The sequence below is a fragment of the Marmota monax genome, unplaced genomic scaffold, assembly GCF_021218885.2.
Source record: "Marmota monax isolate L192 unplaced genomic scaffold, Marmota_monax_Labrador192_F-V1.1 WCK01_AAM20220418_F8-fsc00021, whole genome shotgun sequence".
Taxonomy (NCBI): Eukaryota; Metazoa; Chordata; class Mammalia; order Rodentia; family Sciuridae; genus Marmota; species Marmota monax.
The window spans coordinates 11,885,499-11,913,088 of NW_026695228.1; the positions used below are offsets into that span (position 1 = coordinate 11,885,499).

The 27,590-nt window shown below is 48.4% G+C and overlaps 1 protein-coding gene across 6 annotated transcripts in view; it reads right to left on the minus strand.

The window, feature by feature from the left end:
* Scn5a (sodium voltage-gated channel alpha subunit 5) overlaps nucleotides 1–27,590 on the minus strand; it is a 98,148-nt gene that overhangs the window by 24,327 nt on the left and 46,231 nt on the right. For 2 of the 6 annotated variants that reach the window (XM_046437066.2, XM_046437067.2), the window contains exons 13-20: nucleotides 24,843–24,975; nucleotides 24,204–24,442; nucleotides 13,870–14,043; nucleotides 12,230–12,586; nucleotides 7,336–7,776; nucleotides 5,802–5,960; nucleotides 2,838–2,958; nucleotides 1,787–1,941 (exon numbers count right to left, since the gene is read on the minus strand). In XM_046437066.2, the coding sequence (XP_046293022.1) occupies nucleotides 1,787–1,941; nucleotides 2,838–2,958; nucleotides 5,802–5,960; nucleotides 7,336–7,776; nucleotides 12,230–12,586; nucleotides 13,870–14,043; nucleotides 24,204–24,442; nucleotides 24,843–24,975 (1,779 nt within the window). Of the gene's footprint in view, nucleotides 1–1,786; nucleotides 1,942–2,837; nucleotides 2,959–5,801; nucleotides 5,964–7,335; nucleotides 7,777–12,229; nucleotides 12,587–13,869; nucleotides 14,044–24,203; nucleotides 24,443–24,842; nucleotides 24,976–27,590 lie in introns of all 6 variants that reach the window. The other 4 variants (XM_046437064.2, XM_046437065.2, XM_046437069.2 and 1 more) reach the window with 2 other exon arrangements.

Here is a 27,590-nt window from a genome sequence, read left to right on the forward strand (position 1 = left end):
CTGTAAAACTTTTATTTTATGTTTAATATTTCTGAGACTCCTTGTTTCAGGTTTGTCATTTGAGAGCACATAGCTGGGGTGTGTGTTTTTAAAATCTATTCAGAGTCCTTTTCTTTTTAAAAGATGAATTTTACCCACTTATATTTAATATTAAAACATGTTTGATCTTGCCTCTGCTACTCTCTTTTCCAATTTTATGCTTTATTATTACTTCTTTTCTTTCTTTCTTTTTTTGGTTGTAAAATTTGTTTGCTTTTTAAAAAAGTTCCCTCAGCAATTTGGAAGGGATATAGTTTGCTTTCTGTTGAACAAGTTTGTAACTTTAGATAAAACACTGAAGACTTCTTTTTCCCAATCTATCACTGACATGGTGCTTTTTTTTTTTTTTTTAACAACAGTGCTTGGCTGTCTCCCCTGATCAGATTCACCAGATGCTTGCCAAAACTCCTCCTCATTTACGCCAGGCTGAGATTTTCCTCCACAGCCCAGACTAAATGGCTCTGGCTGCCCTTGCTTATGGCTGTTTAAAAACAAAACTTGTTAACATATTGTCAAATCATCCTTCTCTGAAACCCACAGAGATTTGGCTCTGGTTGCCAATGGTAAAACAGCAGGCAGACTGAAAACCATGGCTTTAGGCCCACTCTGAAATAAGGGAGGGGCAGTGTTTGGGGCGGATAGTAGGACCAGAGGTTGAGATGTGACAGTCACAGTGCCTCCCCACAGATAGCTTTGGATTAAAGTGCCCTTCCTCCCATTCTGTGGCCCAATGTACTTCCTGTTAGTTGTTCATCTGTGTGGGGCTCTCACCTCCCCAATAATACAGGTGCTTGTTCCCCCTGGACCAGGAACGTTTCCATTTCTTTGGAAGCCCTCTCCCTGTTCACTAGTACCTACCAGAAACCTCTCCAGGGCTCTCCTGAGAGATCAGAGCAGGGTGCTTGAAAGCCAGATACAGCATCTCTGCAGGGCTTCACTCCTCCTCCTGGCCTCAATAAACCTCCCTACTTCCACTGTTCAGCTCCACCTGCTGCCTCTGGGAAGTCTCCCCTAATTGCTCCAGTTCCCCTGGCTCAGTGCTGAATCAAACTTCCTGAATCTGGTTTCCCCAACTAGACTAGAAGCCCCTGACGCCAGGGCTGAGGGCTCCTTTTCCTGTTGTTCCCCCACAGCTCACTGTGAAAGATACAAGGAGAGTATAGGAAAAAAAAATCTATTGAACAAATAAATGGAAGGTCGAGACAAAGGGCTGTGGAATCTGACTGCCTGGGTTCACATGCCAGATCTGTGGCTCCTGACTGGTGGGAATTTGGACATATTACTTAATGTTGCCGCAAAGATTTGTTGTAGGCATTAATGAAAATGTGTGAACTACGTGGCCTGCCTCCCTAGAAGAGGAACTGAGTGGAGCTACCACTGTACCCTCAGTTTTAACTTTATTATAATGGCCTGAAAGAATGCCTGATGCTCTCTCTATGCAGGCAGGTGAGTCACCAGAGCTCCAGTGTGGGAGGTTGGTGATCTGGGGCATCCCATTTCTCTTTCGTGGAACAAGGAAGGCGGCTGGACACATGGCCTCTGCAATCCCTTCCTGGTCTGGCCTCCACGCATGCTGTGGGCATGGAGTTTGTGAGCGGTACTCTGCTCCAGGAGCCCGGGGAGCACATTTTCAGCAGAGGTTCTGCCCCAGTTTCTGACCTGGCTTTCCAGCTGGAGACCTCATTTTCCTGCCCTCCCCTCCTTCTCCAGCCCTCCCTGCCCCAACTCTGCATCCCGGGGAGAGTACCAGAGCTCCACTGCTGAGCAGGATCATGAAGATGATGAATGTCTCGAACCAGCTGTGCTCCACAATGCGGTAGCAGGTCTTGCGCAGTCGCCACCAGACCTTGCCTGGGGCCTGTGTGGTGTCCACTGCACAGCAGGGACAGCGCCGGACGCAGCCTATGGGAGAGGGTGACAGATAGGCCTAGCTCAGGGCCTGTCAATGCCCATGTCTGATGGCAGAAGGCTGTGGAGTTGAGGGAATGACTGAGAGAAAGAGGTTGCAATAATGGGGTAGTAAACAGGGCAACATGGCGGGTGGGCCCATGGTGGGGGAGGACTGTCAATATTCCCCGCAGGGGCCACACACACTCAGCAGGTACTCTGTGGAGAGGCTGAATGAACTAAGCATTCAGAGAGTGGGTGAACAGCCTGGTGAGTCTGGGCAGGAGCAAGACTGGGGTTGGCATGGGTTTCAACTTATTCTCTGCTCATTTGGGAACCCCCCCCCCCCGGAGAAATGCTCAGAAACTCCTGGGGTACTCTGTCCCCAGTCCTTCTCCTTCTTTGCAGTTTCCAGAGTTTGGGGAACAGTAGACCTCTCCATGACAGCCTCTACTGAAATGTCACATGCAGGGAAAACTCTCATTTTGTCCCCAGCTACCAATTCAGGAGAACTACAGATGTCAATTACTAACACGGCCACATGCCACACCTACCTTAAGTATTTACCAAGGGCCTACTATGTGCCAGGGCCTGGGGCACCAGGGTGAGTTAGGCCCAGTCCCTGCTGCAGTAGGGGCATCTACAGTTGGGCTACCACACCACACAGTGTCACCAGGCCTTGGTGCTGCTGTACCATAGCTGCCCAGCCCTGCACACTCGGGCAGACGTGCCACGACTCATGTCAGTGGCAGATGGAAGAACTCCCAGGGTCACAGAGGAATGGGGAAGGAGAGTGGTTCCAGGTCAGCGTGTGGGTGTGACATGGCCCTGGATGCTAGAGTTGCTGGTCCTTCTGTCTGTCCCCTCTGGGAGGGGTTGAGGCTGGGGCAAAGGGCTTCCCAGAGCAGTACCTTCAGTGAAGCAGTCTTCCGGATCCTTGACGTCCTCACCCAAGTCTGGGATCTGCTCTAGGAGGTCAGCAGTGTTGGTCATGTCTGCTGTGCTCCCCTCAGAGTAACTGTCCTCATGGGTCTGTGGGCAGGGGAGGGCAAGGGCATGAGTGGGCTGAGAAGCAGCCTCCAGCCCCGAGCCGAGAGTCTGGGAGAAGCTTTTGGCTCTCTCAGGGGAGGAGCCTCAGTTACCCTCCATTGCATACTCTGGGAATCTGAGGTGGGGGAGGGTAGGGGGGTACCCACTGCAGAGACACTTAGGGCCAGTCAGGCCTGAGCCAAGGCTGGACCTCAGAGCTCCTGGGTCTGTGGTTCTGGTCTTCTGGGGTTTAGACCCGGGAGGTGGTATAAGAAAGGGCTCTGGGAGCACACTGGGATGGGTAATGTATCTAGTCAGGAACAAAACAGACCCAGGAGGGCACAGGGGACACACATTGGGAACGCAGACGCACATTCAGAACAGTCAGAACAGGGCCGCAGGCACACACAGCAGCAAGTCAGACATGCAGAGAACAGGCCAGCAACCCAGCCCATGCTTCTCGACCCATCCATATGGATGGTGATGTGATGTGCAGAGCCTGGGGTAAGACTGAGAACATGCCACAACCTTCTACCGGCCATGCAGGGAATTGCTGCCTGGGCCTGATAACTTGATGGTGCGTGCATGTGGGTGGGCCCTTGTGTCTGTGTGTCTCTTGTGGGCATATGAAGGTGTCGCAGTGGCCACTGCTGGTGCTCTGCCCAGTTCCCCTCGACTAGGCCAGAGCACCCATTCCTGGTTGCTGTGAAGACTGGTGGCTTGGCTGACCTCTCCTCCAGAAAACTCCTATTAGCCAGGGGGCTGCCATCCTGGGAAGTGTCTCAGTGGTTACCCCCTGGGTGGCCAACACCCAGAGGCTGACTACAAGACTGGGGAAGTGCAGCCCCTGCCTGTGGCGCACTTCTTACTCCTGAGCTTCCCCGCGGACAGGACGATGAAGGGGAACTCAGCGAATAGGACTTTCACAGCTGCCCCCTGCACCTCGGCTGCATCTCCTACTTCCTCATGGATCTCTCCTGAGAGCCTTCCCTTCACACGCAGCCATCCCAGCTCAGGTTCTGCAGCTAGGGAGTCCAAGCTAAAGACAGATGTCATCAGGGGTTTCTGTGAAGAAAGGAAATCCCTCATGGGCCTCCCACCAGGTCAACCCCCGCCTCAGCTGACTCTGTGTCCCATCAGCCCAGGCCCACGCGGCTGCCACTCTGCTTAGATGTGGAAACAGCTTTGATCCTCCAGGCTACCTTGTTTGTCCCTTTCTGCTGATATCTCCACATCTTGTGCACGTCTGAGGTTTGTGATGGGAAAGGGCTGACGAGTTCCAGGGGAAAGCAGTTGCTCTGGGTGGCCCGAGGGGTGAGGCTCTATTTTTTGTGATCTCTGTGACTTTGAAGGCTCCCTCCTCTCTCTTCCCAGCTCAGCTGGGCTATGAAAGGGGTAGGCCAAGAAGGTCCAGACACTGACGATGCCTAAAATACATGGGGCTGTCACTTGGGGGACACATTTTCAGGATCTTCCTGCAGGTGAGACATGGAAGTCCTTTCCTGGGGAAGACCCTAGCATCTCTTTCTCTCCCCCTCCCCCTCCCTCTTTTTCTCTTTTTCTCTCTCCCTTTTACAGGGCCCATCATGAAGTGATTTGAAGAAAGGAAGAAATGACGATACTCCAAGGTCCACATGCTCTCCGGTGACTGTCTGTCTTCTATATTCCTGCTCCCACACCCCTTCAAGGTTAAGACCATTCAGGGAGAGGACTGTGACCTGCCCAGCGGGAAGGATGACTCCACTAGACCCTCATACTTCAAACTAACCGTGACCATAAATCCTTCCCCAGGTCTGTCTCTCAGCAGGGAAAGTCACAATGCTGGGCTGAGGAGCAAGGTCAGGTGGAAGGACAATAGCACTGAGCTCTCTCTGCACACGTGACCTCTACATTTCACTTAACGTGAGCGAAGTTGGGCAGTATAGTTAGCCATGCCATGATCCCTTAGCTCAGGGGCCACAAACTCGAATGACTATAGGGGCCAGGCAGGTAACCGTCAGTCAGGCAGGTGGCTCTGTAGTAAGTCAGGGAGCTCCAGCCTGAGTCTGGGACACAGTGACCACTTTTCTTCAGCAGTTCTAGTTTTTCAGAAGAAGCCAGAAATGCAGATTTTTATAAAAGTTCCCAAATTTGAAGGGGTGGTAGCTAATCAAAGTAAAACTGTGTTTTTTTTTTTGTGTGTGTGTGTGTGTGTATGTGTGTGTGGTACTGAGGATTGAACTCACGGGCACTTAACCACCAAACAACATCCCCAGACCTTTATTGTTTTTATTTAGAGACAGGGTCTCACTGAGTTGCTTAGGGCCTTGCTTATGCTGAGACTGGCTTTGAACTCACAATCCTCCTGCCTCAGCCTCTGGAGCCACTGGGATTATAGGCATGTGCCACCACTACTGGCTGAAAGTAAAACTTTTTTTTGTGTGTGGCCAGAACAAATTCTTATGGCAGGCTGGGCGGGCCTCCCATGTGTGGCCTCTGCTTTAGTGTAGGTGACAAGCAGCTGGTGATAAAGTGCCAAAAACAGTTCTCAGAGCTCCCTGAAGGTCTCTTTGGATGGGAGATTCACAGGACAGGTTGCCAAATAGGACAAGAACATAGGAACATGGAGTGAGGAGAGGGTGAACACACAGAGGCGTTGGGTTAGTCTGCAGCAGGGTCCTGGGCTGGCCGCTTCCCGATGGTCCTGTGCACCCCTCTCTTGTCAGAACACATTGCCCAGTCTGCTCTCTGCAGATGGGTCTTCCACCAGCAAATGCAGGCACGTGCTGGTGCAGGGACCTCTCCCAGCCTGGGTCCAGCCCAAGCAGCAGCGCCCCGTCAACTTCAGGGACAAAGGCGTGCATTACCTCACTGCACCCTGGGGCCCGGGGCTCCGCTTTCTGCTGTTGCCGCCAGTCTGCCTGAGATGCGCTGGCCTCAGCCTCGGAGGAGGCTGTCTCGGACACCTGGCTCCAGGCCCTGGGCTCTGGGTGGGACTCTGGGCCACTGGACACAGGCTGGGATTCCTGCTGAAGAGACCCCAGCCCGTGAGTTGAGCCTATACACCCTACCAGAGGGTCTCCAGAGTCTTAACTTTGTGGGCTTCCAGCCCTGCCCACTCAACAAGGGCCCTGCCTTCTGCCCTCTTCTTAGAGCCTCCATCTCACTGAAGACCCTCCCCAGGGGCCCTAACCAGGTGGGTGGGAAGCTCCCATAAAAGTCCAGGTAAAAGATCTATAAATACCCTCCACTCCCAACTCCCTGGAAGGGTGTGGCTGGGCTATGATGCCCACCAAACAGCACTAATTTGATGGGCATCATAGCCCAGCTACACCCAAGCCCCCTGGCTTGCTTGCTCGTTCTCTCTCCCTCACGCTCACACCCTCACACCCACGCACACCCACACCCACACACACACACACACACGTACACATGCATGCTTCCATGCTGGCCCCAGGAAGCCAGAGCCCACAGGCTCAAGAAAAGGAAAGGAGAGGAAAAGAGGGATAGGTGCAATTCTTCTTCTGTACCGGAGACAATTGGAAGCTGAAGTCCTGGCAACCCTACTCCCCCTGTCCCCCAACTGTCACTGCCACGGTCCCACAGCCTGATTCAATGGGCTCAGGCTAGCCTCTGGGACCACAGGGAGATAGGAGGAGACAAAACCAAGCCCAGAGCCTCAGAGCAAGTTCCCTGCATGGGGAGCATCGCTCTCTAGGCCAAGTGCCATCCGTGATGGCCAGAGGAAGCGTTCAGAATGAACCCAGCTAAATGGAGAGAACCACCGATGGCTGCTTGGCCTACAGACCTAGGAGGAGCCACTGGTGCCTGGCTCAGGCCAAGGGAAAATGGAGGGGGAGGGGACTGTCTCTCTTGTCCAGACCCTGGTCCCAAGTGTTAAAAATAACAGGTTGGGAGATAAGATAGTGCTGTCTCTGACACCTCCGTCTTAGGGATGCTTATTTTTAAATCTCAGAATTAGCCCTGGGCATGGGAGGAGGAAAGGGGGCAGTCAGGAGGTCAGGAAACGGCACCCCTCCTTTGCCAAGACCTGCCACCTGGCTAGTCCTGGAGACGGACAATGGCCAGGTCAGGGTGGGGTTGTGGGGCCAGGGCTCTGGCTCTGCCTTAGACACATGAGGAACACCCAGCAATTTGTATATTGCCGTGCCTCAGTTTCCCTGTCTGAACACTTAGTGGCCTATGACCAGCCAGGGCATGAATGAACAGTAGCTGGTCTTGGAACCCCTCTGAGAGATCAGCTGTTGGGCAGAGGGCCTCTCTTCTACCCCACCCACTCCACTACTGAGGCAGGGGCTCTAAGCGAGGCTGGTTCTTCCAGACAGCGGTGCTTGGGCCCTGAAGAAGAAGGTGCTGCAAACATGTAAGGCAGGGACTCACCTGCTTGCTGGATTCTTCCTCCGTTCCCTGGCTGTTCTCCTCATCCTCGTCCTGGTCATCTGTGTCTGACTCAGCCACGGCAATGGGCACACACACCGGCTCTGGATCCCCAGGGGTGCCCTGGCCTGGACGCTTGTCTTCCTCAAACCTTGTTTCCTTGCGGGCTGGAGGTGCCTTGTTGGTCTCTGGGGGTGGTGGGGAGCTGGGGTTGGCAATGCAGCTGGGCAGCTGGCCATGCGAGGCAAGAGCTGCAGGCTTCTTAGGTCGCCGCCGTAGGAGTCCGCAGCAGAAGTCCCAGGTGGTCCTCTTGACAAAGCGCAGGCCCCGCTGGATGCGGGCCAGGGCCAGCTGGAGGTTGTTCATCTCCCCATCCTCATCCGGGGCCGTGAGGTTGTCTGCACTGAAGGAGCTGAGCAGCAAGGCCAGGAAGAGGTTCAGGACCTGTTGGGGCGACAGGTCAGGCTCACCTGGGTGCTGAACCATGCCATGGACACTGAGCTTCAGCTCATGGGAAAACTCGGGGTCGGGGCCCGTATTCTAGCCCCCACCTCCATTCTCTTGAATGTGGAAGGTTTGTCTGTAAAAGAAAAATAAATTTGCTGGGTACAGTGGTGCACGCCTATAATCCCAGCGGCTTGGAAGGCCAAGGTAGGAGGGTCACAAGTTCAAAGCCAGCCTCAGCAAAAGCAAGGCGCTAAGCAACTCAGTGAGACCCTGTCTCTGAAAAAAATATAAAATATGGCTGGAGATGTGGCTCGGTGGTCGAGTGGCCCTGAGTTCAATCCCCAGTACCCCCCACCCAACAAAAAAAAAAAAAAAAGAAAAAGAAAAAGGAATTCAAATTCCTCCTCCCAAGTGCTCACCATGCAGTCTAAATTCGGGTTCAGTGGGAGAACCATATCAAAGACTACAGATGGAAATGAACTCCAAAGAGGGGCTTACTTAAGGTCACACAGGAGGCTGGGCAGAGCCTCATCCCTGTTCCAGATACTTCTATACATAGGCCTTTTTTTTTTCTCTTCTCTCACCTCTTTCTGCAGCATTGGGAATGGGGTCAGGATGGGCATGAGGTTCCTTCCTGGGAAATGGATGTCTAGGAACAAGACAGATTTCCACCCAGAAGCAACCCAAATTCTCAGGACTTTCTTGAGAAAGGAGCTGGTGTGTCTGATGCTGAAGGAGGAGAGTGGTCTGCGTGAGCTCCCGCCAGAAGCAGGCTCTCTGCTCTAAGACCTGCAGCTGCTGTTATGGAAGCCTATTCTCCCTGTGTTCTAGGTCTGTGTTTTCCAGGTGAAGGACGCAGGGGATTGAGCAGAATAGAGGGTAATGATAGGAAAAGAAGCCAGAAAGCCATGAGAAGGTCTCGGGCCTTTCAGAATCACTGTGGGGTCTGGCCCCACAGAGGTGGCTGTGTCTAGCTTGTAAGGGCACCCAGTGGGTGCTGTGAGTGGGACCACATAACTGGGATAGGGTGGGGGACCTGGGACTGGTGCCAGGGTCAGCCGTGGTTCTAAGGCCCATTCTGCTGCCAGGGGTGAGAGGAAGGGTTTGCATCCAAGAGATTCCAGAAGGCACAGTACTTTACTGAAGTTGTTTCTTAGGGGTTAGGGATGAGAGACTCCTTAAGGAGAGTCTGCATAACCCCTCAGCCTTTGGATGGTTCTGGATAATTGCTTGTTGTTAAAACATCCTGAAAATGTGAAGTTTTGTTTTTTTGCTAGGAATGAGGATGTTTGCTGCATGACAAGGGACTGGGTTTGAGTCCATTTCCCAGTCTCGTGGAGGGTAAAGGAAGATGGCGGTGGGCTTATCACATACATGGGTTGGACTGGCCTAAGAGCATCACCAGGTGCACAGCCCAGGGACATAATGTCCCCACTGAGGGCTCGATGTCTGCTCCTCCCAGCCCCTCAGGAGGGACTGCAGTTGAACAGGGCCCTTGCAGCAGGTGGCTGGTAAAGGTGGGTGTACAGTGCTTATCAGAGATCCATTCGGAGCTCCTGCTCTGACTTCTTGTAAGCCCCTAAGAGATGCCACACACCCCATCCAGGGATGCCACACTTGTCAGAAAGCTGTGAAGGAGATTCTGGTGAAAGTGGTGGTGAGGCGAGGCCAGGCCTCTGTATTCACGCAGCAGGTAACATGTATTCATGTAAACGGTATGGAAAGGGTAAGGAGTAAGCCTCTCCCCTGCCATCTCACTGACAGATGACCACTTTGACACCTGGCAGCCCTTTTAATGTCGTCATCTGGGGGCAAGGCATGTGATGTGAATCAGAGGTGCTGGCCTGGCCCAGGCACAGCCTGCCTCTGTTCCTGCTGACCTCTGCGGTCCCCTACTCCAGCCCTCACTGCATATGTGGCCCCCCCCCCCGTCTTCTGATCCCAGGAGTCCTGGGCCCAGGCTGGGGGCAGGGTAGGAGGGCACCTAGAAGCCTTGTCCACCCACACAGGACCTGAGTCCTCCCTTGTCTACGGCTTCCAAAGTTCGGCTTCTTCCAGGGCTTCCCAGTCAATCATGCCGCTGCTCCCCAGCCCCTGCCTGATCCTCACTTCCCATTTCAATGGCAATCTTGCTTCCACCCACCCACGCCAGCCCGGCAGCGGCCCAATTCCTGAGGCGGCCAGGGAGAGGGTTGCGTGGGCCGGCGCTAACTTCCCTCCTCCAGCAGCCTCTAATCTTCTCATCCCCAGGCAGATCCGCTCAGAAATGGCAGGGCTCTGTGTGTGAGGGGCGGCTCAGCCTGGCCAGGGGCTCCCTGCTCAGCACACTTGCATTCTTCTTAGAACAGACAGGGTCTGGCAGCCCCTGGGGCTGGGTCAGGAGCTAAGTGAGGCTCCCACCCAAGGGGCAGCAAAAAGAGCTGGGTTCTTTGGGCACGGATACCCTGGCTCCTCTTTGGGCTGTGAGCTCTGCACGGTGGAGGTTTGACCACAACTAGTCTTGTCCTATCCTATCCTGGTTAAAGCACATGGAAGTAAAAGCAGGCAGGTGTGGGGAAAGGCTCTGAAATCTACAGCCCAAAGTTGTCATCCCATAGCAGCCTGGAAAAGTGGATCTAAAACCTGTCTATGTGCAGATGTGACCCTGTGCTGCCCTCGACAGAGACACAGCAGCAGCAGCAGAGCCAGACCATGCAGCCGTGATGTTGGAGCATGAGTGGGCCACCTGAGCGCCCAGGAAGGTGGCTCCATGTCCACAGTGGATGCTGACTTGATTCTGAACCAAAGACTCGCCTCAACCTTGTTTCTTCCTAAGTTCTATCCTCTGGCATTTAGACCTTGATCTCTCTTAAATCTGAACTTCTGCACAGTTTAGGGACACAAGGCAAGATCCTAGGACAGAGAGGGGGCCATAGGAACAAAGGCCTGGCTCCTCTTTATGGGACAGCAGGAACTCCCACCACAATCAGGTAGCTTAAAAAGCTCCTACTGGACCCACCTGGATTACCTACCACCTGTTCATACCTAATGGTCAACCTCTTCCGCATTACCTGGTTATCAGGACAGCTTCAAACCCTCCTCCAGGAAGCCCTCTTTGATTCCCCTAGCTGGAGGGGAACGTACCCATGGGCTCCTCCATGGTGCTCTGGTCACTTGACCAGTCTGAATTATTTCAGACCTGTCTGAACTCCCCACCTCCCAACTCTCTCAGGTGAGTGAGCAGTGTCAAGGCTGGGGCTAGGCTCCTTTTGCTTCAGTCTGCTTTACTGGTGTTTGGAACATTTACATGCAATAGGGGCTCAGTGAACATATGCTAAGCTCAACTGAAAATCATCTGGTGACTCATTGCAGTGACCATAAAAGAATGCATAGATGAGTCAATAAATAAATTCATGAGATGAGTAAATAAGTGGGTGAATGAATGAATGAGCAAAATTCAATTAAGAGTGAGTGATAGGTGGACGTGGTGGCACATGTCTGTAATCCCAGCAACTCAGGAGGCTGAGGCAGGAGGATCACAAGTGCAAAATCAGCCTGAGCAATTTAGTGAGGCCCTAAGCAACTTAGTGAGACCGTGTCTCAAAAGGGGGAGTGGGGAGTATGGCTCAGTGGTAAAGTGCCCTGGGTTCAATTCCTGGCACAAAAATAAATAAATAAATAAATAAATAAATAGGTGGATGGATAGATGAGTCAATGAGTAAGGAGTGAGTAGCTAGCTGAATGGATGGGACTGGTAAATAAATGAATAGAAAGGTAGGTTGATGGATGGATGAGTGGGATGAATGAATTAAGGAACAGATGAGTGAGAGAACAGATGGGTAATAGATGAATGGATGGATAAATGGTGGATATATGGAAGGGTGAAGGGTGTGTGTGTGTGTGTGTGTGTGTGTGTTTGTGTAAATGGTTCATGAATGGATAGTTGAGGGACAAATGAATAGATGGGTGATGAATGAGTGGATGGATGGATGAGTGGATGAGGACATGGGGTTGAAGGATGACTGAATGGGTGAATATGGACAGGAGATTGGTAAGTGAGTAGACAGACGGATAAGAAAGGCACATGGTGGGAGTGTGATTGGTAAGTGGATAGATGGCTGTAGAGGTGAATGTATTAACAAGTAGGTAGATAAAAGAATGAATGGGTAAGTGAATATATGGGTTGAAAATAAGCGCATAGATGGATGGGTGAGTGGGGGCATAGGTGGGTGGATGAGTTGATAGGTGAATAGAGGGAAGGACGGGTAAACAAGTAGATGGATGAACGGATGGGTAGGTGGATGGATGAGAGATTGAGGGGTGGGTGGTCTGACAGATGGCTGGATGAGTGGGTAGAGAGGAGGAAATGTAAGCAAATGGATAAGTGGATGGCTGGGTTTGGGGTACCTGGCAGGATGAAATGTTGGTTGGTTGGGTGGGTATGCATGTGCGACACCCCTGGCCGACTTACCACAAGGTTGCCAATGACCATAACAAGCAAGAAGACCAGCAAGCACAATGACTGCCCAGACACCTCCATGCAGTCCCACATAGTTTCAATCCACTCGCCACAGAGGATGCGGAAGATAATAAGGAAGGCGTGGAAGAAGTCCATCATATGCCAGCGGGGCAGCAGGCCGGAGTCACTGATGCGGTGCCTCAGCTCTGAGTAGTTCTTGCCAAAGAGCTGCATGCCCACCACGGCAAAAATGAACACAATGATGGCCAGCACCAACGTCAGGTTCCCCAGCGCCCCCACTGAGTTCCCAATGATCTTGATGAGCGTGTTCAGGGTGGGCCATGATTTGGCCAGCTTGAAGACCCGCAGCTGGGGAGGGAAGAAGAGGAGAGGTCCATGTGAGGGACTTTGGCTCTCACTTCCCATGAACACCCTTCCCCTCCCCCAGCTCCTGCTTGAAAGCTCAGGGAAGCCTTGGAGGTCGCTGACACCCACCTCTCCCCATTTCTCCAAGAGCATACACTCGCACCCATTTCTGAGAGCAACCTGGCTGGACTCTGCTCTGGGAGTCAGGTCAACAGCTCCAGCGCTTGCCCCTCAACTTATCACCTCTTTGTCCCATACCAGCTTCCTCCCTTCCTTGGTCTCACATCCAGGAACTTCCCAATAGATTCTGCCAACCTAGAACATCTTTCCTCTTTCAGATCTGTCCTCATCAGCTATCCTTCGGGCCATCTCAAACCATCTCTGACTCATCCAATGACCTCCATCTCTCTCTCCTCTCAGTTACCACAGAGAAAGGGGCACATGCTAATGTGTAATGCCTGTGCCATGCCTGTGCTTAGGATGGTTTGCTTCATTCAGAACTCCCAATAACCGCATGAGGCTGGCACTATTACTACCTTATTTGACAGATGAAGAAACCAATCCTTACAGGTGGAGTAACTTGTAAATTCCTTGGCTCATGGCAATGGAATCAGGATTGTAACCCACATCCCAGGCTTTCTTTACTTACCCCACCACTCTACCTTCCTATATCCCCCAGAGGAGCCACCCGCAGAGCTCAGGAGCTGTCTCTAGGAAGCCTTCCATGACCACAACTCCAGCCCCACATCTGGATCTTACAGGCGTTTTTGAGCTCCAAGTGTGGTTCACAGATGTGCACCTTTGGCATCACGTGAGAACTACTGAATCAGTCTCTGCATTTTAACAAGATTCCCTGGTGATTTGTGTGTACATTGTGTGTACATTAAAAATGCTGCCTGGATGAGTGGCCAGCCCATCTGGCTCCACCTGTTACTTGCCCTGTGGCTTTGGGAAATTCATTTAATTTCTCCGAGTCTCAATCTCCTCATCTGTGAAATGGGGAGGTGGCAATACCAGCCTTACTCCTGGGTCCTATGAGGACTAACAGGGACACTGTGGACCATGAAGGGCTTTGCAAATCATTCAGATATCACCCCGATTGCTCTCTTGTAAAGAGATGTCTCCTTCTGTCTCATCCACCTCCACTCCTAGGTGCTAGGGGCACTGAGCGAATGATTTGGGGCTGAAGGCATAACATATCAAAGCAGGGGCATTTGAGAGGTGACCCAGAGAAGGGGTGTTCCCAGCCACCCACCCGCCCCCCTGCGGTGGGTCCAGCTGGGTACCAGGCGAAAGGAGCGCAGCACCGACAGGTTGCCCATGCGGCTCAAGCCCAGCTCCATGAGGCTAAGGATGACGATGATGCTGTCGAAGATGTTCCAGCCCTGCTGGAAGTAGTAGTAGGGGTCAAGGGCAATGATCTTGAAGGTCATCTCTGCTGTGAAGATTCCAGTGAAGACCTGAAGAGGAAGCAGGAATCAGGGGCTTCTGAGGTTCGGGTTGGAAGACCCTCTGGCCAGCAAGGGCACTTCACTTCCTGACTCTGGCTCTGGCAGGGTCTTCCTCTTGGCTGGCAGCTCTGACTTGTCCTGGGCTCCCAGTGCTGCTCACTCTGTGCTGGCTCTCTTCTCCAGCCTGGTGTCCCAGCCCTCTCAGCTGCTCATCAAGCACGACACCAGCCTGGGCCCACTGGGACTCTACAGACTTCAGTCTAAGAGGCCCCTGGTGTGGGGGAGGCAGAGGAGGGTGGTGGTGACCCAGCCCCAGACTCCTTCCAGCATGCTTCTTCCTGGGGAGCACTCCTGGTGGAATGACCAAGGAGTGCTCCCTAGGGAGCACTAGCCCATGCGGTTCCTGCTGCTCAGAATGCCCTCAATCCTTGTCCACCTGCGAGCTCTTCCCACTGTAATGTTAGCCACCTGCCATTTCTGGGTCACTGGTGATGTGCCAGGTGCAATACTAGAATACTCTGCATGTATTGCTTCTTTTAATCCATTCAACAACCCCATGAGGAAAACATCCTTGTCCCCATTTACAGGAAAGGAAACTGAGGCACTGAGAATTTTTCACGTATCACTACCCCCAAAGGCATTCCTAAGTGCAAGGCCTTCCCTGAGTTCCAGGCTCCAGAAATAAGTATTAGTACTCATAGATCTAACAGTCCTTAAGAACACACCCTCCCTTGTTGTGCCCAGGGACTCAGAGGAAGGGACAACCCAGGCCTCACCATTAAGAACTCTCTGGGAAGCCTGGGGCAGGGGCGCCTCTGCCTGAGGTCTCTGAGCACAGGTGCATGAGGCGTAGGCTGGGCAGGGAAGGCTCCTGAAGTCAGGATCCTTGGGGTCATAAAGCTATCAAGTTCAGGAGCCAGGAGAATAACCCAGAGCTCTTTCCTCCAAGCTTTTGAGCTTCCCTTCTCTCCAGCAGACCTTCCTGAGTGGGTGGAGGCTGAGCTTCACCTGGTTTGTTGACTCATGAATCCCAAGCTGCCTGACCTTGGCCATTGGAGCCTGTGGTTCAGGAACTCATACTGTGGTGGGCCAGGCTGCCATGACCATAGCCAGCTGTCCTGAAGGCTGCCAATTGCTATAACAGGGGCATGGTTCCAAGAGTGGGGGATGTCCGGTGTGAAGGGAAGTCAGAGGCCTGTACATGAGCCTCCTTGGTCTTGTTGAGGAGCTGTGAGCTATCCTCAGGGAGGCGAGGAGGCACTCAGGGCATTCTGGAGGGGAGGGAATGCTGTGGGCAGAGGACTGGGGAGCCTCTGGGAACAGTGCTGGGTCTGCAGCAATAGTGAGGACATGGGAGTCGGTGACAGGCATGGCTGAGCCAGCTCCCTGGGGTCAACAATCAAAAGGGAAGGTCACTCTGGCCTTGGCACCTGAGGGGTCTCTGAGCTAGAAGGAGAGAGAGAGAGGCATCTGTCAGTGGCCACAGCATCTGCCTGTCCCTTCTGTTCAGAAGAGGCCCCCCTAGAAGTAGGCTTGGGGAGGCATGGCCCTCATGCGCCCAGAAGGAAATGTTCATTCCTCCACCAGCCAAGTTCTTGGCAGTGTGTATGTGTGTGGGGGGAGGAATGACTTGAAATATTTCAGCCTCCATCCAAATTATTGGGTGGCCCCAGAAAGCATCCTTGGGCTCTGCTTCTTTCCCAGGACCCAGGCCTATTTCCATAGCTTCTCCATCCCTTGGGCCCCATCTCCTTGCTGTTCTCTTCCCAGGGCCTTTGCACTCACAGCTCCCTCTCTCTAGAGCATCTTCTCCTTCATCCACAGGGCTCCCTCCCTTCAGGTCTCTGAACAAAAGCCACTCAACCCATGGGGCCTCCTGATGCTTGAAATCATGTGCCCTCCATCCCACTCCTTGTCCCCTTCCTTGCTTTCTCTCTTTCTCACATACCACCATCTGACAGCTGCATGTTCATCAAGTCCCCTCTGTTCAGAATGTAAGCTTCTTGATAGAAAGGACTTTTCTGTCTTACTAGACCTAGGATAATGCCCAGTGCATAGGTGGCCCACCAGTATTTGTTAAATAAATAAGGGCTGGGCCTTTGACCTGCAGGCACAATGGTCCCTCAATCTGGCACCAGCTGGGTCCACCTTCCTGACTTCAGGGACCTTTCCCCACCCAGCTGATGTCTCATGCACCTGTGCTCAGAGCCCTCAGGCAGCAGTGCTCCTGCCTCAGGCTTCCCAGAGAGTCCCCAGTGGTGAGGTCTTGTTGTCCCTTCCTCTGAGACCCATCTGTGACCCTCCCCAGCACCTGCCTGGGCACACGAGGGAGGGTGTGTTCTTAAGGACTGTTAGATACATGAGAACTAATCCTTATTTCTGGGGACTGGAGCTCAGGAAAGGCCCTGCACTTAGGAATGCCTTTGGGGCAGTGATACATGAAAAATTCTTTGGGTACCAATAGCATCATCTGGGAGCTCTTTAGAAAAGCAGAATCTCAGATGATCCCAGACCTGCTGAATCAGAATCCTCATTGGTGATGATTCCTAGGCTACTGGAAGTTGGGGCAGTGTTGTTTGGAATGCACAGATTCTCTGACCTGAGAACCGGAATCACCTTGGGAGCTTTGAAAATGCCAAGGCCTGGATCCCATCCAAATGACTCCAGTTACAGGAATTAAAAAAACAAAACAAAACAAAACAAAAAAAACCTTCCCAGGTGACTCTAATGCACAGTCAAGCTTGAGAAGTACTGGAAGTCTGGTACCTGCTCCTGTCACAGGATCAGGTGTTCTAAGGCCATTGTGATCACAGCTTGATGGTTTAAGATGTGCAGAGGATGGCAGTCAGACCTGCAGTATAAAGCAGGGTCTGCCCTGTGTGATCTTGGGCCAGTTTCTCCATCTCTCTCTGAGCCTTGAGAGTGCCCATATGTAAAATGGGGATAATAATAACTCCATAGAAGGTTTCTAAGAGTTAGAGCTAATGGATGTAAAGTGGACACTTTATGAGAGGGCGATTGTTATGACCATCAGAGGCATTTATTATGACTGCTGAGAGTGGGCAGGGGCTGCTTCAGATGGAAACAACTCTGAATATTTGATAGGCTCACTGGGATCTGGCAGATGGCTCTGAGTGTGGGGACCCACTTCCTCTGACTCTTGGCAGGAAGCCCACCATCAGTGCTCATGGTGGAGTCCCAGCAAATGGAAGGACTTCTGGGGAACCCCAAACTCTTCTTGACCTTGGCATGTCTTAAATGGGATCACACTCTACATGGTGTAAACCTGCCCTTAACACAGAATACCCTGTGCACTCCCTTCTGTGCCAATTATGCACTCTACAGCATTGCTTTCTTTCTTTTTTTTGTGGCCTATTGCACTGTAGAGTGCCATAACCAGTTTAACTATTTCCCTGTGATGAGCATTCTTTTTTCCCCTCTTAAACACAAACAGATAAGTATCCGTTTACATATATACTTTAAAACAACTTTCCCAATTCTTTCCATGGGGCAGATTTCTGGAAATTGAATTGTGTAGCCAATAATCATTTTTAGTGTTTCCAACACATTGCTAAATGATCCTCAGGGGCAGGTTTTCACCAATTCCATGAGCTATGTGTGAGTAGCTGCCTCTCTGCTAGTATTGGGTATCCTATTCCTATTACCTTTTCTAATTCAACAGGACAAGGCTATTTTATTTGCTATTTCTTTGATTTTTTTTTTTTTGGTAAAATTGCCTTCACTTGTTGTTCATATACATTGCTTATTGTTCCACTAGGATGTTTGCTTTAAAAATTATTTATCAATATACTTTATATATTAAGGGTATTACCATTCTATCTTCTCTATGCATTGCCATGATTTTCCTGATTTGTTACTTATCTTTACCATATGTTTTAAATTATAAAATAAGAATGTATATTTTAAGTATAGATAGAATAACGTAGTGGATACCTTTATACTCGCCACAGACTCTGCCAAATATTAACATGTTGCCACATTTGTTTCAAATCCTGTTTTATTTGTCCTCACAAAATAATAATAATAAAGACTTAAACAGCATTTGCCCTATGGCAGGCATTGTTCGAGTGTTTCACACATATTCAACCATGTAATTCTCATGATAAACCTGTGAGATATGCCATATTTATTATTAGCTAGGGAAACTGAGATACAGAAAAGTTTAGCCATTTACATATATACTTTAAAACAAGGACCTAAGGTCAACGATGGCTTCCACCATGTTCTGACCCACCATGTGCCACCACAGATAAAACTGAAGTCCCCTGCATTCACTCCAAGGCAGTCACCATCCCAAGTCTGATGGTGATCATTCCCATACATGTTTTTACATTTTAAATGCACATAATAATTTATTCGATTATTATTAAATGGACTATGCTCATGTGTTCAAGACCTTCAAAGAAGAATTAACACCAATACTCCCCAAATTATTCCATGAAATAGAAAAGGAGGGAACCCTCCCCAACTCATTCTATGAGGCTGATATCATCCTGATCCCCAAATCAGACAAAGACACATCGAGGAAAGAAAACTTCAGACCAAAAAAAAAAAATCCCTGATGAACATAGATGCAAAAATTCTCTATAAAATTCTGGCAAATCACATACAAAAACTTATTCAAAAGATAGTGCACCACAATCAAGTGGGATTCATCCCAGGGATGCAGGGTTGGTTCAGCACATAGAAATCAATAAACGTAATTCATCACATCAATAGATTTTAAAAAACAAGAACCAGATGATCATCGCAATAGATACAGAAAACACATTTGACAAAATGCAGCACCCCTTCATGTTCAAAACACTAGAAAAACTAGGCATAATAGGAACATACCTCAACACTGCAAATGTTATCTATGCTAAGCCCAAGACCAACATCATTGTAAATGGAGCAAAATTGAAAGCTTTCCCTCTAAAAATTGGAACAAGACAAGGATGCCTTTTTTCACCACTTCTATTCAACATCATCCTTGAAACTTTAGCCAGAGCAATTAGACAAGAGAAAGAAATTAAAGGGAAATGAATAGGAAAAGAAGAACTCAAACTGTCACTATTTGCAGATGACATGATTCTAAATTTAGAAGATCCAAAAAATTCCACCAGAAAACTTCCAGAACTTATAAATGAATTCAGCAAAGTAGCAGGATATAAAATCAATACCCATAAATTGAATGTATTCCTATACATCAATGATGAATCTACTGAAAGAGAAATTAGGAAAACTACCCCATTTCCTTTTATTCTTAACATCATGTTTATGAGATTTAGCTATATTGATACATGTATATGTATTCATTTTAAATTGTGTACAGTATTTCATTTTATGAATACACTGCATTTTATTTCTTTATTTTTTTAAGGATGGAGGAAATTTATATTGATTCAAATTTCCCTATGGCTAATAACCCTGTAAAGAAATTTCTGTTTCCCTGTACAGAGAAGTCTCAGAGTTTATTAAGAATATAAATTCCTGAGTTGTAGAGTATGGATGTCTGTTATGAAGCAGATACTGTAAATTGTTCCCCATGATGGGTGTACCAAATCCTCACTCTTACACAGAGTTACCACAGTACCACATTCTTGCCAACCACAGGAGTTTATTTTGTACCCTCTTATAGGTAAGAACTACTATATTAAGTCCCTCTAGTTTTCCTTCCTCTGTGTCTTACTTCATGCATTTATAACCACATGATTTGCTTGGCATTTTGTTTGTTCACTGTTATGTTGTGTTTTGACCATTAAATTGTCTCTTTTTTCCTTATTGATGTATAAGTCTTCAATATTGTCTGAATTTCATGAGTTTTCATGTCTGTCCAATCAAATGCTTTTCCTAAGGTCAACTTCTAGTTTGTGGAAAAGTGATTTCACTTAGCTTTTGGTATCTTTTGTTGTGCTGATATTATAAATGTGAACACATGGGGCTGGGGATGTGGCTCAAGCGGTAGCGCGCTCGCCTGGCATGCGTGCGGCCCGGGTTCGATCCTCAGCACCACATACAAAACAAAGATGTTGTATCCGCTGATAACTAAAAAATAAATATTAAAAAAATTCTCTTTCTCTCTCTCTCTCTCCTCTCTCACTCTCTCTTTAAAAAAAAAAAATAAATAAATGTGAACACAGGTAAATTCAGCAATCTTTTCTTTCATAGTATAAACTTTTCAAGTAATTAAATCATTTTCTCTTAATTTTATTCTAAGAGCTTTTAAGTTTTTCTTTATTGTATTTATGTGCTAAATCAAATTACTCAGCATCTAATTCATGAGTATGATGTGAGTAGGGGGTCTCAATTTATTTTCTTTCTTAAGATTAACTATTCTTTCCAGAATTGTTTAAGGAATAGTTCATCTTTTTCCTACCCTCTTACAATGCATTTCTGTTATTCATTGAGTCTCCAAATATGAATTGTTCTATTTCTGAGGACTTATCATAGCACTGGTCCATTTTTTTCTACGTCTATTCCAATACTATAATGTTTTTAGCTTTATAATATATCTTAATATATAGTAGTAAATTCTTTACCTTATTCCTTAATTTGTCTTGATAAGCTTTACTTTTCTATATAAGTTTTGGGATTACTTTGTATGAGATTTTGATTGGAATTATACTGAATTTATAGGTTAATTTGGAAAAAAAATTAATATCTCTACAATAGTCAGACTTTCATCTATAGAAATGGCATATAATTCCAATTTTTAAGTCTTATGTTTTCCCGTAGTCTCATAATCTTCTCATATAAACTGTGTTATATATGTGTGTTAAGGTTTTTTTTTTTTTTTTTGGTGGGGGGGGCGGTATTGGGGATTAATCCCAGGGTCACTTAACCACTGAACTACATCCATAGTCCTTTTTATTTATTTAGTTAGTTATCTATTTATTTATTATTTATTATATTTATTTTTTTGTTGTAGGTGGACACAATACATTTATTTTATGTATTTATATGTGGTGCTGAGAATCGAACCCAGGGCCTCACACGTGCTAGGCCAGCGCTCTACCACGGAACCACAACCCCAGTCCTCCTTTTTACTTTTCATTTTGTGACAGGATCTCACTGAGTTGTTGAAGAAGGCCTTGAATTTGTGATCTTCCTACCTCGGCTTTCTGAGTGGCTGGGATTACAGGTGTGCACCACTGTGCCTGGTATGTGTTAACTGTCTTAAAGTTATGTTTTCCAATCGATTGTCAATGGTGACGAGGTGCACGCTTTGTGATATTGAGCTTGTAACCAACAACGTTGCTGAACTCTCTTCCTAGAGCTGAAGACCTCCCTGTGGATTTCCTTGGGTTACCTATGTAGACAACAACATACGCTGGAAAATGATGTCAGGTCTGTTTTCCTTTCTTTCTATCTGTTTCTGTTCATCTCTCTGCACTATATCCTGAGCAGCTTCCTTACATATAAATTTATATTCATTGGTCTCCTCGGCTGCATTAATGTGCCATTGGATTTGAACGCTAAGATTTTAATCTCAATGGCTATATTTTTCATTTCTAGAGATCTTGTTTGGTACTTCTTCAAAATCATTTTATTTTCATGTTTTAATTTCCTTCTCTCACATCTTTAGTTATTATGAATATTCTTGTTTTTATTATCTCTATCCAAGAGTTCTGCTTTATGACATTTTAAGGGGTTAAGCCTGTATGTGTGTGTGTGTGTGTGTGTGTGTGTTTGTGACTCTTGCTCACAGTGGGATATTTCCTTAAGTGGTTTATAATTCGGGGAATCTAGTCTGACCTGGTTTAAAGACATGTCTTTCCAGGTAATTTCTGTTTGCCTCTTTCAGGGTCTTCCACAGATCATCCCGGGTTATTTTATATGTTAATCTTCTCAGGTATGGGCTCTGGGAGCAATCCGGTATAAATATGAACCCTGACTTTCTTTAAGGCCAAATCCATGCTCACAAGCTTCCAGGGGTGACTTTCCCCCTCTCTAGCCTCAGCTAGAGGTTTGCCATTTTACTGAATGTACATCTGGTCACTACTATGGTTTGAAGGTCCCTTCCAAAACTCATGTTCAAGTTTAAGTGCCGTTGTGTTGGTATGAAGAGGTCAGACCCTTGAGAGAGGACTGGGCCATAGGGGCACAGCCCTCATGAATAGAAGAGAGCATTATTAGGAGGGTGGATTAATTATAAAAGGAGAGAGTTTGGCCTCCTTTTCCTTCGTCCGTCTTTCTTGCTCTCCTGCCATGTGGTGCCTTCTTCCATGTGAGGATACAGAATGCAGGCCCTCATCAGATGCAGCCCCTCAGTCTTGGACTTCTCAGCCTCAAGATCTATGAGCCCCCCCGCCCCCCGCCAAAAAAGAAAATTCTGGAAGACGGACTATAGCAGCCCAACCCCTGCCCATGCTTGCCAGACTGTGTCTCGTCTACTTGGCCATGACATGCCAAGCCTCCAGAGCTCTCTACCCAGCGCCCATCCCTAGGGCAACTGCAGAACCATTTCATGGGTTTAATACTGTGTGTGGCCTCTGAGCCCCTCTTTGCTCTGGGCACTTGGAGATTCTGTTACTTTCCATGTATTTAGTTACATTTAAGTTGTTTCATCATAGACTTTTCAGGGTTTTTCTGTCCATAATGTTGTTGAGGACAGAAGTTTCAGTTGCCTTCTACCTTTCTTTATATGATGGGTCAAAAAAAAAAAAATGACTCAAATCTATCAATCTTATTTTTTATAAAATTTGTCTTTAGAGACAAGCTTGGAAAGTTATTTTCCAATATCAAGATTATTTACCCATGTTTATTTTTGTGGTTTTGTGTCTTTACATTTCATATTTAAACCATTTACACTATATTAAATGCAAGAAAACCAAAATCTTACATATTAACAATAAAGCTATTCAAACAGAACAAAATATAGCTATAACCCAACTGTATCTCTTGCTGCCAATAACCGAGTTTCATACAACTGCCACTCAACCACAGCTTGGTGGTCCAGGGAAGCTTCCAGGGCTCTGCATCACAAGTGACTCAGTCCAACCCAGGGGTCACATTCCCATAAAACCACATCAACCCAAACCCTGCTTAACCACCCAACACCCCAGCAATGCCAGGAGACTCTGACAGACTCAGATGTAGCTTTTACTTTTGTTTGCAAAGAGAAGAAGAAAAGTAAAATTACAGCCAGACGGGCTCAAATTAGTGACAGAATTGGAATACACCCTGCGGAGAACTATCTAGAGTCCCGAGTTTGGAAAGTAATACAAGAAGAAAATTTTCATGCTCCACAGTGTGGGAGATCTACCTGCCTCTGGGGGCCACCTGAGCAGCTGGATCTGAGACAGGGCTAAGTTCTGCTGTAAGAGAGAAGAGCTGAGACCCATAGGCTGGAGGGCCTTTCCCACCAGCCTCAGTGACGGATCCCAGGATCATGCTACTTCCTGAGGTCAACCCTGCCCCATGATCCCCTAGAGAAGGTCTGGCTGTGTGCCTGGCCAGAGCCAAAATAGCCCATGCACGTGGGTCAGGAGACAGTTACTCCATGCCTGACTCTACCTTGACTAAGTCACATCCTCCTATCTCTGGGTCTCAGTTTTTCCTGTTGGTACGGTGAAGAGGCCAGACTTAATTTTGCCTCAAGGGGGAAAAAAAAATCAGAATTAGAACTCAGACATTCTGACTTCCAGGGTCAGTCTCCATAATTACAACAATAACGAGAATAACCACAGCTATCATTTATTTTGAATGCTTATTGTTTATCAGACTCTGAGCCCAGCACATAATACACATTATCTGATTCAATCCTCATTAGCTTCCTATGAGGTTGATATTGTCATACTAATTTTATATTTATTAAATTTGACAAATACTTATTGTGCCAATTACCAAGACTAAATGATTTGCTTGAGGTCTCACAGTCAGTAAGAGCTGAGTCAGAATTCAAATCTGGCTCTGCCTGATGTTCTCGCTGTGCCTAGCTATCTATCCATCCATCTAGCTGACCACCTTGCTGTCCTAATCTCTCTCCAAATCCACTCCAAATCTATATCTCTCCAGTCCTTAAAAGCTGACCCTGAGACCCCCTCTTCCCAGAGGTCTTCCAGGATGCCGCCTGCCCTCAGAAGACCCTTTGTGTTCAGGATCCCTTCCTCGCTACCCTTCGCTTGGGGACGCCTGTTGGAGAACCGGTGACAGGTGGCTCTTACCAGGTTTCCGACCTGCAGCATCTCCTCAAATTCGGTGGTCATGTTGTAGTGCTCCAGAGCCATGAAGAGCGTGTTGAGCACGATGCACATGGTGATGGTGAGGTCGGCGAACGGGTCCATGACCACGAACTTCACTTTCTGCTTGATGGACATCCACAGCGGGCAGCACTCCCAGATCAGGTAGCGCTGGGCAAAGCGGTTCCAGCATGGTGGACACTTGCGGTGAGACTCCTCCAACTCTGGGGGGACAGCCAGGGAGTTAGCTGGGTTTTGTGGACTGGGTCACACGTGTCTTCCTGGGATGCCAGGAGTGTGGGAATGGCTGGGCTGAAACGGGAAGGGCTGCTTGGGGTAGGATGATTCTAAGGAGCCTGGGGATGCTTGGGAGAGGCAGGGATGCGACGGATAAGAGCTTGGGACACGCCAGGACAGATGTGGGCATGTTGGGAAGATACACAGACATGGGAACGCCTAGGAAAGAACAAGACACTGGAGGCCAGGCAAACACATTTGAGGCTACGGAGGATAGAAAAGTCTGAGTGCAATGCGGTCAGATGGAGGAGGCCCGTGCAGGCTGGGGTGGAGGCGAGGGTCCCTAGAGCGGAAGTGTGGAGTGCTTGCACAACACAGGGGACTGACCTTCCAGTGCACTGGTGAGGATACTGACAGCGCTGAGGGCCCGCTGCCGTGCTCCTGGCTCCTCAAAGCCATCAACACACGGAGCCTGGGGAGTCAGCATCTGGGGTCCACCTGGGTCCTCCGATGGTGTGGTCTGGGTGCAATCAGAAGATATGTGTCAATCTGGTTTGGGTGTGGGGGGGGTCCTGCTCCCAGCTATAGTCCTGCTGGGCCTGGGGTGACCAGTCTAGACTCAGGCTGGGGACTTTACAGGGGACAGGATACAGGTCTTGATGGGACATTAGATATTGGGCTTAGAAAAGCTAAGTCCAACTCTCTCCCAGCTAATAATTGCCCTGCTCCCATGCCTCCTGCCAATCATTATTACCTTCATTTTTCTTTCTTTTTTTTTTTTTTTTAAATTCTCCACCACCTCTCATTGGCAGTGATTCTTCAGTGTGGTTAGGAAAACACAAGTACAGCACAAGTCCTTTGTGTGCCAAATGTTGTCATATACATTAGTACATGCAAAAATGATCTGGGAGTCTTAATTGACCACAAGCTCCCTGGAGTCAAGAGCACAAAAGAGCCTGGAAAAAAAGAAATCTAACGTGCTCTAAGATGACCTCAGTAGAATCATAAAGCAATCCTGCTTAGATGTGGCTGGTAGGGGGCCACATATTCAGTGGCGGCAGGTTTGTATCTACCAAGAAAATTTTAAATTGGCCCTACAATTCCTCGTCTAGTAATCTAACTTCATAAATAATTATACACACGCACCCAAAATATACATAAATGATGTTCATGGCGGCACTGTTCTGAATACCATAAAAACAAAACAACCAATCAATAGGAAGAATATTAAAATCAATTATAGATACAACCCGACTCTGGATTCTGATACAGACAATAATGAGAATGAGGTGGTTCTGTGTATGATCCCATAGGAGCATCTCCAAGACAAACAGTTGGAGGAAAAAAAACAAGACCAAGGTCTGGAAGACAAATACTGGTTGTTAGAGTGGAGCTCTCTGGGGAACTGGATTGGGGGCAGGGAGGGGCAGAAGTTCCCTGTTCGCTGTGGGCAGCTCTGCACAGCTGGACTTGTTTCCAACATGTGCACGTCATTTTTATAAGTAAAAAACAAAACAAAACAAAAAAAAAACCAGGCCTAAAAACAGAGATGCCTGGTGGATGGAGCTGGCTGGCAGGTGGTCTTCAGGCTTCCACAGAGCTCCCCAGAACCAAGGACGCTCACAAGAACTTCATGGGAGCAGGGCCCTGCACAACCACAGCCCATGGGCTGGAGCTGTGGAGGGAACCAGGTTGCTCAGCGTGCACTAGTGGAGCTCTACAATCTGTGCAGGGCAGAGAGGGAGACGGGTGAGGGCCACCCAGTGTGGCAGAGCCAGGGTGTGGGGTGGGTACCAAAGAGACCTGGGCTCAAGTTAAGGTCAATCTTTGCAAATGGTTAAGAGCTCTGTGAAATGAGCTCCCAGTTATGGAAGCATTCAAGTGGAGGTTCTGGAAAGGGCTGAGGTCGCTGGCACAATAATAATACCATAGGTTCCACAACCATTTGGAGGTGGTGGTGCTGGGGATTGAACCCAGGGGTGCTTTACCACTGAGCTCCGCAGTCCTTTTTATTTTGAGACAGGGTCTCACTAAGCTGCCTCAAGCCTGTGATCCTTCTGAGTCACTGAGATGACAGGCAGGTGCCACTACACCCAGTTATAAATTTAGCCATTTTAACTCATAAGCACATTTAAGTCCTCCCAACTTCTCTGCTACTTTGTTACCATCTAGGATGGTTTGAGTTAGCATCAAGCAAATATTCTCTTTCCCTTTCCACGGTGGGTGAAGGAGACTTTCCTGCCCCCTGAAGCAGATCTACTTTGGCCAGGAGCATATAAGTAGATATAATGTGAACAGAAGCCTAAAGTATACCAGTGCTATTTGCCCTCCCTTGTGCTCCAGGAAACTTCCGTGAATCCAGGAATTCACCCTTCCAGCCCAGGCCTCAGAATAAAGACAAGCGGAACAGCCCCAACCTAACCCACAGTGTGAGCAAGAGGTATCCTAAAGCAGAGTTGCCCAGCCAGGCCCAACCTAGACAGGCCAAATCATGGCCAATGTGCAGATAAGGAGCATGATAATTGAGGCTTATTGTTGTCCATTGACTTTTGGGATGGTTTGTTACACAGCGTTATCGTGGCAACAGCTGACTGATAAACCATCTTGGCGTAAGCCATCATGATCTCTTTGCTACAACTACTGCAATAACCTATTAACTGGCCTCATCTCCTCTCTCTTCTCTACCTAGCAGAAAAGAATTCCCCCCAAAAATAAACTGGATAACACCATTGCTTTGTCCAACTCCCCCCTCTGCTCCCCATCTTTCTCAGAGTAGATCCAAACTTTTCTATGATTTACAAGGCCCTGCGTGCTTCAAATCCTAACTCTCCAAACTCATTTCTTGTTCCTTTCTGATGTTTCCTTCACACCTGGCCCTACCAGGCCCTCTCGTCCCTTCAACATGACAAGCCCATTCTTTCCCCAGAGCCTTTGGTCCGGTTTCCTCTGCATCTTTATGTCTGGGCTCCCTAAAATCATGTGCCTGTCAGTTTGAATATCTCCTTTTTGAAAAGTCCTTCCCTGAGTGGTCTAACCTATAGCCCCCATCCCCAACCCTCCCCAGCAACTTTCTACTGTGACCTGAACATATTTATCATTTCTCCATGAGCACAGAGGTCAGGCTTATTCTATTCA